We start from the raw sequence: 13,750 nt of genomic DNA, 5'->3' as shown, positions 1-13,750 counted from the left end.
TTTTGAAGCTGGTTTCCCAGTGGTCTTGCCACCCCACACCCCAGTATAGTGTGCACCCTTCAAAGCGAATGCCGTTCTCTTCCCCTGGGCTCAAGCGAGCCGGGGTTGAGCTTCCCAAGTGTCTCCGCTGACAGCCCCTTTATGGGTTGCAGGTGGGGCCTCAGACCAGCCCCTACCAGACACACTGCCTCTGCAATCACCTCACCTTCTTCGGAAGCACATTCCTGGTGATGCCCAATGCCATCGACATCCACCAGACTGCTGAGCTCTTTGCCACCTTCGAGGACAACCCTGTGGTCGCGACCACCGTGGGCTGCCTGTGTGTGGTCTACGTGCTGGTGGCGATCTGGGCGAGGAGGAAGGATGCTCAGGATCAGGCCAAGGTGAGGCTGAGAACCACTGGCGCTGTGTACACCGTCCTGGGGAAGACTCCATTGTTTTCAAATAATATTAGGCTTCACGGGAAGAGGGTATTTTTCTACTTAAGATTTTTTCCAGCCGGGCTCAGCAGCTCACGCCTGTAATCCCAGCACTTTGGAAGGCCAAGGTGGACGGATCACCTGCGGTCAGGAGTTCACCAGCCTGGCCAACATGTTGAAACCCCATCTCTACTAAAAATACAAAAATTAGGCGTGGTGGCATGCACCTGTAATCCCAGCTACCCAGGAGGCTGAAGCAGGAGAATCGCTTGAACCTGGGAGGTGGAGGTTGCAGTGAGCTGAGATTATGCCACTGCACTCCAGCCTGTACAACAGAACAAGACTTCATCTCAAAAAAAAATTGTTTTCCAATATATGCAGTATGCCTGACACATACATATTGGCCTTCAGCCAATATTTATGGCTATCTGAAGAAGAGGTAATGAATGAATGCAAGGTTGCATTGTCACAGAGCTGTGAAACTCTCTCCGTTCCTACCCTTTCCCCCGAAGCAACATCACTCAGGATTTCATGTGGGTTAAATTTAATAACATAATAGTTTCAGCACTGATACTGCTGTCTTTGATTCACCCAAGAGATTAAGCATTAATACTTGAAGTGCCTCTGCTGTAGGTTGGTTCCCGGGAAGCAGACTCAGAGGCAAAGTTGAGCATGCAGAGTGTGCAGGGTGTTTATTAAGGCGGCCTGGGACCTGCACCTGGGAAGGGAGGGAAGGAGGCAGCATGCGCAGACAGAGAAGCTGAGCTGTGACGTAGCCCAGTGACAGCCCGGCCCAGCCCCTGGGGAGCACCGGAGCTGTCCCAATTCGGGTTAAGATGCCCAGGTCTTGACCACACCCAGACCCTCCGCCAATTGGTCATTGGGTGCTGGCTGCCCCAAGGGGGCACAATCTCTACAGAGGTAGCTGTTGCATTTTTGACCCCATTAACTGAGGCAACGAGCCCTCCGTGGGAGGGGGATCTGGGCAGCGCATCTTGGAGTTGACTATAGCCTCTGGCCAACTCTGGCTAATTTCTTTTCTTTTTGCCAAACTCTTTAAAAATTTTTTTTAATTCTTATGGGTACGTGGTAGATATATATACGTATGAGGTATATGGGACATTTTGATACAGGCATGCAGGGTGTAATAATCACATTGGGGTAACTGGGGTATCCATCTCCTCAAGCATTTATCCTTTGTGTCACAAACAATCCAATTATACTCTTTTAATTATTTTTAAATGTACAATTATTATTGACTGTAGTCACCCTGTTGTGCTATCAAATACTAGATCTTATTCAACTTATTCATTCTTTTTTTTTTTTTTTTTTTTTTTTTGACATGGAGTCTTGCTCTGTCACACAGGCTGGAGTGCAGTGACGTGATCTCAGCTCACTGCAACTTCCACTTCCTGGGTTCAAGCAATTCTCCTGCCTCAGCCTCCCCAGTAGCTAGGATTACAGGTGCCAGCCACCATGCCCAGCTAATTTTTGTGTTTTTAGTAGAGACAGGTTTCACCACATTGGTCAGACTGGTCTGTAACTCCTAACCTCAAGGGATCCACCTGCCTTGGCCTCCCAAAGTGCTGGGATTACAGGCGTAAGCCACCGTGCCCAGGCTACATCTTATTCATTCTTTCTAATTTTTGTACCCATTAACCACCTCGTCTTCCCCCCAATTCCCGCCCCCACTACCTTTCCCAGCCTCTGGTGACCATCATTCTACTCTCTATCTCCATGAGTTCATTTGTTGCTAAACTATCTTAACGTTTCATTTCTTTTAAATTCCCTCAGAAACACCACCTGGTTCCAAATGTTATGAGAAATTATACAGGTACAGAATTTGTATGGTTCACCAGGTCAAACATTCAATGTTCTCAGCTTATCAAGTTCATTTCCAATTTAACTACATGGGGGTCATATCTCATAAAGAATGTACTTTGGGGCCGGGCATGGTGGCTCATGCCTGTAATCCCAGCACTTTGGGAGGCCAAGGCGGGCAGATCACTTGAGGTCAGGAGTTTGAGACCAGCCTGGTCAACATGGTGAAACCCCGTCTCTAACTAAAAATACAAAAATTAGCCAGGCTTGGTGGCACACGCCTGTAGTCCCAGCTACCGGGGAGGTGGAGGTTGCAGTGAGCTAAGATCAAGCTACTGTACTCTAGCCTGGGCAACAGAGCGAGACTCTGTCTCGATACAAAAAAAAAAAAAAAAAAAAGGAAGAAGAAAATAATGTACTTTGTGTTTTTTTATTTTCCCAGTGTTTTGCACTCGAAACCCTGCTTTTATGAAGAACTGTTCTCACCTGAGGGGATGAATAAATGGCACATGTAATGTTGCTTTGCCCAATTCATGATTGTCACGAATCATCAGCTCCTTCTTGGCTGGTGGGTGATACACGAACCCACTAAGCAAGGCCTTCCTAATGCTGTCCTTCTCTTCAGGTGAAGGTCACAGTGCTGGAAGACAATGATCCCTTTGCTCAGTACCACTACCTGGTGATAGTCTACACGGGACACCGACGAGGGGCAGCCACATCCTCAAAGGTACCTGCCTATGCGAGGTCCACTGATTAATCAGCCCATCCTACCCAGCCCTGCTATGCCACTGTGGAGTTGGCCACTCCTGGTCTCTGGATTTCAGGTGACTGTCACCCTGTATGGCCTGGATGGAGAGAGTGAGCCCCACCACCTGTCTGATCCCGACACTGTAGTTTTTGAGCGAGGAGCAGTGGATGCCTTCCTCCTCTCCACCCTGATCCCCCTGGGAGAACTGCAGAGCCTCCGGCTGTGGCATGACAACTCAGGAGACCGGCCATCCTGGTGAGTTGGGGGCAGACAAACCATAGGAACCTACAAAATGCCAGGCCCAGGGCTGGGCACTGTACATTTGTCTCCTTCCTGATCTTCACAAGCCTCTGCAAGACACATAGAATGATCTCTGTTTCACAGATGAGGAAACCGAGGGTTAGAAAAGCCTACTGGTTCATGGTCCACACAAACTGGATCACTAGCTAGGAGAAGGAGTGGAGGCTACAGCTAGCCCCACCTTCAGTGCTAGCCCCACCCCTGACCGTTTTGCAGCATCAACCTGTGTGACTTGCCCAAGGTCACACAGGTGGCAAGTTTGGAGCAAGTTTCTCTGCATTCTGAGGCCAAAATGAGTGACCCAGATAAGTAGTGTCCAGTCTGACCACCCATCAGTAGCTGGCGGCTTTAGAAAAACAATAGCACTTTAATTCACCTACGGGATTAAGCGTTGATATTTTAAGTGCGGCCGCTGTAGGTTGCTCCCAGGAAGCAGGCTCTGAGATGGAGTTGCATATGCAGGGTATTTATTACAGGGCCCTGGGACCAGCACCTGGGAAGGGAGGGAAGGAGGCAGAATGGCAGAAAAGTCGAGCTGTGATGCAGTCCAGCAACAGTGCGGTCCACCACTGGGGAGCTCTGGAGCTGTCCCAAGTTGGGTTGAAAGACCCAGGTCTTGATCCCTGTAGGCACTGCATCACTGGATGTCAGCTGCCCCAGAAAAGCCTGTGACCTTGACATAGGTGGCTTTTGCGTTCCTACAGGGCTGCCCTTCCTGAAATGAGAAAATGCATGTCAAGAGCATCTTAGCATAGCCCCCACTATGTAGTAAATTCTCAGTGAAGAGTGGCTATTGCTATCATTACTGTTCTTTTTTTTTTTTTTTTGAGACAGAGTCTCACTCTGTCACCCAGGCTGGAGTGATGGCACAATCTTGGCTAACTGCAACCTCTGCTTCCTGGATTTAAGTGATTCTCTTGCCTCGGCCTCCTGAGTAGCTGGTATTATAGGCATACGCCACCATGCCCAGCTAATTATTTATTTATTATTTATTTATTTATTTATTTATTTACTTATTTATTTATTTGTATTTTTAGTAGAGACGAGGTTTCACCATGTCGGCCAGGCTGGTTTTGAACTCCTGACCTCAAGTGATCCACCTGCCTTGGCCTCCCAAAGTGGTGGGATTACAGACGTGAACCACTACGCCCAGCCATCATTGCTGTTCTTGTTGGCCATATGGCAACAGGGAAAACTGCTGCTCGATCTGACATCACAGGATAGGCAAGATAATTTCAATTCTTCCCCAAACCTCAAAGACCTAAATCAGGTTAGAAGATACCCACGAAGTCCTCAGCCCAAGATAGATGGTGATTCTTTGGCTAGAAACGCAAGAGAGGAGGCCAGGCATGGTGGCTCATGCCTGTAATCCCAACACTTTGGGGGGCCGAGGTGGGTGGATCACCTGAGGTCAGGGGTTCGACACCAGCCTGACCAACATGGAGAAACCCCGTCTCTACTAAAAACACAAAATAAGCTGGGTGAGGTGGTGCATGCCTGTAATCGCAGCTACTCGGGAGGCTGAGGCAGGAGCATCGCTTGAACCTGGGAGGCAGAAGTTACAGTGAGCCAAGATCACTCCATCGCATTCCAGCCTGGGTGACAGAGCAAGATTCTGTCTAAAATTTAAAAAAAGAAAGAAAGAAATCCAAGAGAGGACCATGTTCTGCGTACTACAGCCTGCACCTGCCTAAACACACACTTTAGACAATTTGGCTTTACTTGCTCATGGCTGGATGCTGGCCCTGAGCTTGGCGCCATGTGTACAGGTTAATGGTCTCCAAATGCACCTTTTTGCAGCATCTTTGTGGAAACATGGCAGCTTCCCAGAGTTGGCTCTCTACAATAGCTGACCTCCTTACGTGAGGCCAATTTTAATTAAGGCACCAAGAACAAAGAAAAATATGGTTTCTTTTTTTGAGGAGCTCTTGTTCTTTGGGTTCATGTTTGCAAAGCTGTTACCTTGGTGATGTCCAATGAAGCCTCCTCCCCTGCTCCACCTTATCCTCAAAACTCTGGGTCCTTTCTCCAGGTATGTGAGCCGGGTGCTGGTCTATGACCTGGCGATGGACCGGAAGTGGTATTTCCTGTGCAACTCCTGGCTATCCATTGACGTTGGAGATTGTGTCCTCGACAAGGTGTTTCCTGTGGCCACGGAGCAGGACAGAAAACAATTCAGGTACTTTATTTTTGTTTTCTTTATTTTTGAGATAAGGTCTTGTTCCGCCACCCAGGCTGGAGTGCAGTGGCACGATCACAGTTCACTGCAACCTCGACCCGCCTGGGTCAAGCAATCCTCTCACCTCAGCCTCTCGAGCAGCTGGGACTGCAGGCATGCACCACGATGCCTCGCTTTCTTTTTCTTTTTTTTTTGTTATGTAGGGACGAGTCCTTGCTAAGTTGCCTAGGCTGGTCTCGACCTTCTCAAGAGATCCTCCCACCTCAGCCTCCTGCGTAGCTGAAACTATAGACACACACCACCATGCCCAACTGTTTTTGTAGAGATGGGGTTTCACCATATCACCCAGACTGGTCTCAAACTCCTGGGCTCAAGGGATCCTCTGTATCAGCCTCCCAAAGTTTTGGGGTTACAGGTGGGAGCCACTGTGCTTGGCCATGCCTGGGACTTTTTTTTTGTTTTTGAACAGAGTCTCACTCTGTCACCCAGGCTGGAGTACGGCGGCATGATATTGGCTCACTGTGACCTCTGCCTCCTGAGTTCAAGTGATTCTCCTGCTTCAGCCACTCAAGTAGCTGAGATTACAGGTGCGTGCCACCACGCCTGGCTAATTTTTGTACTTTTATTAGAGATGGGGTTTCACCACATTGGCCAGGCTTGTCTTAAACTCCTGACCACAAGCAACCCTCTCTCCTTGCCCTGCTAAAGTCCTGGGATTACAGGAATGAGCCACTGCACTCCGTCATGCCTGGGATTTTTTTTTTTTTTTGAGACGGAGTCTCGCTCTGTTGCCCAGGCTGGAGTGCAGTGGTGCAATCTCGGCTCACTGCAAGCTCCGCCTCCCGGGTTCACACCATTCTCCCACCTCAGCCTCCCGAGTAGCTGGGACTACAGGCGCCCGCCACTGCGCCCAGCTAATTTTTTGTATTTTTAGTAGAGACGGGGTTTCACCATGGTCTCGATCTCCTGACCTCGTGATCCGCCCGCCTCGGCCTCCCAAAGAGCTGGGATTACAGGCTTGAGCCCCCGCGCCAGGCCCATGCCTGGGATTTTTAACCACTGTACTCCAATGATCTAACTGTAACAAAACTAATAGTATTTTAGCTATACTATTATATTAAAATTACAGCAAAAATAACAATGCTGACAGCGATTGAATATTGACCTATATGCCAGCTACTGCCCCAAATGCTATACGAAATTATCACTTTTATTACTTTCAACAATCCATTGAGGTAGGTTCTGTTATTATTACTTGCCCCAATTTACAGACAAGTCATCTAAGGTACAAACAACAAAGTAACTTGCCCGAGGTCACATAGCTGGGAAGAGGGCCGTCTAGAATTCTAATCTAACTTCCAGAGCCTTCATTGTTAACTCTAGGTGATGCTGCTAAGATGCTGTGTTTCGTCTATTAAAAAAAAAACAAACCTGGGGGGCCGGGTGCAGTGGCTCATGCCTGTAATACCAGCACTTTGGGAGGCTGAGGTGGGCGGATCAAGGGGTCAAGAAGTTGAGACCATCCTGGCCGACGTGGTGATACCCCGTATTTACTAAAAATACAAAAAAAAAAAAAAAGCCGGATATGGTAGCACATACCTGTAGTCCCAGCTACTTGGGAGGCTGAGGCAGGAGAATCACTTGAACCCCGGAGGCGGAGGTTGCAGTGAGCCAAGATCATGCCACTGCACTCCTGCCTGGCGACAGAGCAAGACTCCATCCAAAAAAAAAAAAAAGAAAAAAAAAATGTGGCCAGGCGCAGTGGCTCACACCTGTAATCCCAGCACTTTGGGAGGCCAAGGCGGCCAGATCACTTGAGGTCAGGAGTGTGAAACCAGCCTGGCCAATGTGGTGAAACCCTGTGTCTACTAAAAATACAAAAAATTAGCCAGGCGTGGGGGTGGGCAGCTGTAATCCCAGCTACCTGGGAGGTTGAGGCAGGAGAATTGCTTGAATCTGGGAGGCAGAGGTTGCAGTGAGCCAAGATTGTGCCATTGCATACCAGCCTGGGTGACAGAGCAAGACACAAGACACTACATGAAAAAAAAAAAAAGTGTGAACAATCTTAGAAACAAATCTCTGCCTCTCTTCCTCCTTCTCATCCCAAGAACGACCCACAGAGACCAGTTTCCCCCATTCCTGTCTCCTTAAATGCCTGTCTCTGTCTCCCTGTCTGCCTGCAGCCACCTGTTTTTCATGAAGACTTCCGCGGGTTTCCAGGATGGACACATCTGGTATTCCATCTTCAGCCGCGGCGCTCGCAGCAGCTTCACCCGCGTCCAGAGGGTGTCCTGCTGCTTCTCCCTGCTGCTGTGCACCATGCTGACCAGCATCATGTTCTGGGGGGTCCCCAAGGACCCAGCTGAGCAAAAGATGGACTTGGGTAATTCCCATTGTCATGGAGGTCAGGGCTAGTGGCTGGTGGACCTGAGTCTTCACTGCTCCAGCAATGCCACTGCCATTCCAGAGTCCCAAGACCATCCTCCAGTTCAGTGATCCACTAGCAGAACTTACAGAACCCATCGTACACATAGTTACGGTTTACTGCAGTGAAAGGATACAGCTGGAGTGGTGGCTCAAGCCTGTAATCCCAGCACTCTGGGAGGCCAAGGCAGGTGGATCAACTGAGGTCAGGAATTTGAGACAAGCCTGGCCAACATGGTGAAAACCCATCTCTACTAAAAATACAAAATTAGCCGGGTGTGGTGGTGCACACCTGTAGTTCCAGCTATTCAGGAGGCTGAGGCAGGAAAATCACTTAAACCCGGGAGGCGGAGAGTGCAGTGAGCTGAGATCTCACCATTGCACTCCAGCCTGGGCAAAAAAATGCAAAACTGCATCTCAGAAAAAAAAAAAAAAACCAAAAAACACAGAAAGGATACAGATTAAAACCAGCAAAGGGAAGAGACTCATGGAGCAGGGGGCAGAAGAGACCAGGCACATATCTTCCAGCATCCTCTCCCAGTGGAGTCGTGGATGGTGCTGACTTCTCCTGACGGTATGTGAGAGTGCACATGGAGTATTGCCAACCAGGAGCACTCACTCCAGCCTTGCAATTCACAATTTTTTTTTTTTTGAGACAGAGTTTTGCTCTTGTCATCCAAGCTGGAATGCAGTGGTACGATCTCAGCTCACTGCAACCTCTGCCTTCCAGATTCAAGCAATTCTCCTGCCTCAGCCTCCCGAGTAGCTGGAATTACAGGCACCCACCACCATGCCCAGCTAATTTTTGTATTTTTAGTAGAGAAGGGGTTTCACCATGTTGGCCAGGCTGGTCTCCAACTCCTGACCGCAGGTAATCCACCCACCTTGACCTTCCAAAGTGCTGGGATTACAGGCATGAACCGCCATGCCCAGCCACTATTCCGAACTTTTACTGGGGCTCCAACATATAGGCATGGCTGACACCCACTTGGTTGGCCTTTGCCTCCAGCCCCTCTAGAGGTCAAGCTGACATCATATGGTCTAGGCCCCCACCTAAATCTCATCATTAGCACAGACCATCCGGTGTGACCCAAAACCCTACGGAAACAAAGACATTCTTAGCAGTCAGGACCTTCCAAGGGCTGAGTGGTGACCTCCCAGGCGTTGGGCAGGGTTAACCCTTTACTGCCCAGCCACCTTCCACAAGGGGCAGACGGGACTGGGCTCTGGGTGGTGGCGTCTCCCTTTGACCCCTTCCTTCCCTTTCTCCAGGTAAAATTGAATTCACCTGGCAGGAGGTGATGATTGGCCTGGAGAGTTCCATCCTCATGTTCCCCATCAACCTCCTGATTGTTCAGATCTTTCGGAACACCCGTCCCCGGGTCGCGAAGGAGCAGAACACTGGGAAGTGGGACCGGGGGTCCCCCAACGTGACTCCCTCTCCACAGCCCGTGGAGGATGGCCTTCTGACACCTGAGGCAGTGATCAAGGCAGGTCCTCAACCTCAGCTAGCCTGGGGGGTGCTCTAGCCTCAGCAGAAGTGGGAGTGAGGCCTGGGACTTGAGGCCCAGCAGCCCTGTGTTGCCTGGCAGCATAAGCTGCCAAAATTCATCAACTGAAGACACACATACACATGCAACATGCATGCACCCATGCATCTGTACATATATGTATGCACAAACACACAGGTGCACATATGCATATGTGCACACACATAAACACACAAAGACACACAGACACATACATACACATGTGCACACACGCATACACCCACATACTTTTTGACTATCTACTATGTGCAAAGAATTATGCCTTCGTAGTAGACTCCCAGGCTGGAAGCCCATGGACGAGACTCCCCGCTCTGCATTGATGCAGTCAATAAGCTTTCATTGAGCACCTACTGTGTGCCACACTTTGAGGAGTACAGCCTGGAATGAGTTCAGACCCTAGAAGAGGGTTTAAGAGCTGACAAATGGAAGCTTAGGGAGGTCACTATCACATCTCAGTGGGCGGAGCAGGCGTCCCTACACAGGTTGCCAGGCCCAGGGGGTGTGCTCTTGACCCCTGTGCTGCACCCCTCACCTTGGTTCATGGCCCCTTTCCACACCAGGATGTGTCAAGGATCGTCAGCTCCCTCTTCAAAGCTCTCAAGGTGCCATCCCCCGCCGTGGGCTGGGACTCAGTGAACTTGATGGACATCAACAGTCTCCTGGCCTTGGTGGAAGATGTCATTTGTCCACAGAACACATCAGGGCAGGTGTTCTGGGAGGAAGCCAAAAAGAGAGAGGACCCCATAACACTCACTTTGGGGTCATCACAAATGAAAGGTAAGCTCTGGGTATGTCTGTGCCAAGAGAAGCCGCATTTTGGGGCTGGGTGGAGACACAGCAAAGGGGTACATCAGCATCACTAGGGGACCAAGAGGTTGTCCCCGGGTCTCCCTCACCAGCCTCTGCTTGAACCACCGGCTGTGCCCTCCCTCTATATACCTCAGGCACCTACTGTCCCTACAATGCCAAGCTGCCTTCCCACTAACGGCCTTCACACAGGCTGGTCCTTCAGTCTAGAATGTTCTTTCTCCTCTCTTCGCCAGGCCAATACCTGCTGAAATTTTAGTTTTGGCTTAAGCATTCCTTCGTCGGGAGAGCAATCCAAGCCTCTAACCTACACTAGGGCCTCTGGCCACGCGCTCTTTAGCTCCCTAAGCTTCTTGCATTCAACCTGTTTGTGGCCAAGTAATCAATCAGTTGAGAATTGTTTAAAAGCCTGCACCATCCTCCTGGAATGTGAACTCCGTAAGGTGGGAGCCATCCATCTGTCTTTTGTCTTATCTCCACTTGGAAGAACCATGTCTCGGTCCTGGATCTGCCACTAGCCAGCTGTGTGACCATGGACAGGTGACTTCTGTTCTCGATGCCTCAGTGCCTTCTTCTGTAGAGTGCTGGGGTGCAAAGTTGAACGCGATCCGTGCCTGAATGTGTGGGGCAGGACGCAAGACCACAGTCAGGGCAGTAAAAACCATTAAAGAACATGGAATCGCAGACGGGAAAAGTTATTCCTTTCTCTATTGGTTTTCAATCCTCCTAATTAAGTAAATGGCTGGGAGCACTGGCTCACGCCTCTAATCCCAGCACTTTAAGAGGCTGAGGCAGGAGGATTGCTTGAGGCCAGGAGTTCGAGACTGGCCTTGGCAACATAGGGAGACCCTGTCTGTATAAAAAGTTTAAAAATTAACCAGGTGTTAGCCAAGCATGGTGGCTCACGCCTGTATTCCCAGCACTTTGGGAGACCAAGGTGGGCAGATCACTTGAGGTCAGGAGTTCGAGACCAGCCTGACCAACATGGTGAAACCTCATCTCTACTAAAAATACAAAAATTAGCTGGGTGTGGTGGTGCACGTATGTAGTCCCAGCTACTTGGGAGGCTGAGGCAGGAGAATCACTTGAACCCAGGAGGTGGAGGTTGCAGTGAGCCAAGATCATGCCACTGTACTCCAGCCTGGGCAACAGAGCAAGACTCCATCTCAATGGGCACCTGTAGTCCCAGCTATTTGGAAGGCTGAGGTGGGAGGATCCCTTGAACCCAGGAGTTTGAGGTTACAGCAAACTGGTTTGAGGTTACAAGTGCCACTGCACCCCAGCTTGGGTGACAGAGCAAGACCCTAGCTCTAAAAAAAAGGGAGAAAGTCTCAGTTTGGTGCGACTGTGTCTTTAATGCCTCTCTAACACTCCTTAATCTGTTTGGCAGAGATAAAGATCTCAAATTCAGAGCTTTTTGCAACAGCAACCAGCTAGAACCCAGTAACACTGTTTTGTTTTCATTAAACTAATGTATGTATGGCATATTATTCCGGTTTCAACTAGTCTCCGGGTTCCCTTTGTGCCCCTTTCCTGTCCATCTTCCCATTTAGAGCAGTGCTGTCCAGTAGAACTTTCTACAGTGATGGAAATGTTCTGTGGAACATGGTGGATAGTTGTGTGGGTTTAGAATGCTACCATTTTTAATACACAAGGGTGGCCACTATCTAAACCTTCTTTAGAACACAAAAGTATGGTTTATAGAATAAGCAATTTGAATTCATAATTCTTGGCCCCACCCCTGATAGAGTGACTTGCACCTGTAGTCCCAGCTACTCGAGAGGCTGAGGCAGAGAATCGCTTGAACCCGGGAGGTGTAGGCAGCAGTGAGCTGAGATCGCATCACTGCACCCCAGCCTGGGTGACAGAGCAAGATCCTATCTCAAAAAAAAAAAAAAAAAAAAAAAAAATTAGAATTTGCCCCAGAGAGCTGGGTTTGGGCTACTTATGGAGGTCATCCCTGCTTCCACTAGATACTTGACTTTGAGTTTGGCGGTTTTGGCATTCACAGCTGGACACACTGGACCTTAAGAACATGAACTCTGGAGTCGGCCAGAACCTTGGGATCTCCCAGCTGCAGTAGCAGTGGTGCAACTTTAAACAAGTTGCTCAACCTCTCTGAGACATCATTTCTTCCCTTAGAAAATAGAGGTGTTGGCTGGGCGTGGTGGCTCACGCCTGTAATCCCAGCACTTTGGGAGGCTGAGGTGGGCAGATCACCTGGGATCAGGAGTTCAAGACCAGCCTGGTCAACATGACAAAACCCCATCTCTACTAAAAATAAAAAAATTAGCTGGGTGTGGTGGCGCATGACTGTAGTCCCAGCTACTTGGGAGGCTGAGGCAGGAGAATCACTTGAACCTGGGAGGTGAGGCAGGAGAATCACTTGAACCTGGGAGGTGGAGGTTGCAGTGATCTGAGATTGCACCACTGCACTCCAGCCTGGGTGACAGAGCAAGATTCCTGTCTAAAAAAAAAAAAAAAAAAAAATAGGGGTGTTAAAAATTAGCTGGGTGTGGTGGCACATGCCTGTAATTCTAGCTACTCGAGAGGCTGAGATAGGAGGATTGCCTGCGCCTGGGAGGCAGAGGTTGCAGTGAGCCACGGTCGCACCACTGCATTCCAGCCTGGGTGACAGGGTGAGACCATGTCTCAAAGTAAAAAAATCAAAAATAAAATAGGGGTATTGATCCACCTAGCTCGTTGGCTTATTGTGAGGGCTGAATAAGATCATAAGACATGTAAACTATTTAGATCCCAGTCTGACACAAAGCAGGTATTCAGTAAGTCGTGTTATGATTGGCAGTGATGTTATCTTTCAGAAACATTAGCAGAAGCCTTGCAAAATAAAGTGCTGACTTGGAATCTTCAGCTGAGGCTTCAGTGAGGGAGCCCCAGGTCAGGAGGGTGAGGGAGGAGGCTGTGAGTCAGACGAAGGTAGGTGTTGACTTCACCATAGCCAATTACCCAACAGCCCAACCTAATCTGAGTCAGGGCTGGAGATGCGTCTACCTGGCTGTAATCAAAATGCAGGTTTAGCTGCTTTGCCACTTGCAGAGTCAAATTAATCAGAGTGAGATCTGGTACTTAAAAAGTGACTTTTGACCGGGCACGGTGGCTCACGCCTGTAATCCCAGCACTTTGGGAGGCCGAGGCGGGTGGATCACGAGGTCAGGAGATCGAGACCATCCTGGCTAACACGGTGAAACCCCTTCTCTACTAAAAATACAAAAAATTACCCGGGTGTGGTGGGGGGCGCCTGTAGACCCAGCTACTAGGGAGGCTGAGGCAGGAGAATGGTGTGAACCTGGGAAGTGGAGCTTGCAGTGAGCCGAAATTTTATCACTGCACTCCAGCCTGGGCGACAGAGTGAGACTCTGTCTCAAAAAAAAAAAAAAAAAAAAAAGTGACTTTTTTAGCTGGGCATGGTGGCATGTGCCTGTAGCCCCAGCTACTTGGGAAGCTGAGGTGGGAAGATCACTTGAGCCCAGGAGGCAGAGGT

General features: G+C 49.4%; 1 protein-coding gene across 1 annotated transcript in view; it reads left to right on the top strand.

The window, feature by feature from the left end:
- LOC129493461 (polycystin-1-like protein 2) overlaps positions 1 to 13,750 on the top strand; it is a 123,718-nt gene that overhangs the window by 64,467 nt on the left and 45,501 nt on the right. Inside the window, 7 exon segments of the mRNA XM_055299679.2 lie at positions 153 to 383; positions 2,866 to 2,967; positions 3,065 to 3,243; positions 5,321 to 5,467; positions 7,651 to 7,850; positions 9,164 to 9,381; positions 10,002 to 10,218. Coding sequence (XP_055155654.1) covers positions 153 to 383; positions 2,866 to 2,967; positions 3,065 to 3,243; positions 5,321 to 5,467; positions 7,651 to 7,850; positions 9,164 to 9,381; positions 10,002 to 10,218 — 1,294 coding nt within the window.

Source organism: Symphalangus syndactylus, chromosome 11, assembly GCF_028878055.3.
Source record: "Symphalangus syndactylus isolate Jambi chromosome 11, NHGRI_mSymSyn1-v2.1_pri, whole genome shotgun sequence".
In the NCBI taxonomy this organism is placed as follows: domain Eukaryota; kingdom Metazoa; phylum Chordata; class Mammalia; order Primates; family Hylobatidae; genus Symphalangus; species Symphalangus syndactylus.
Note: the sequence above shows the minus strand (reverse complement) of the source record. Positions and strands in the feature narration are given on the sequence as shown.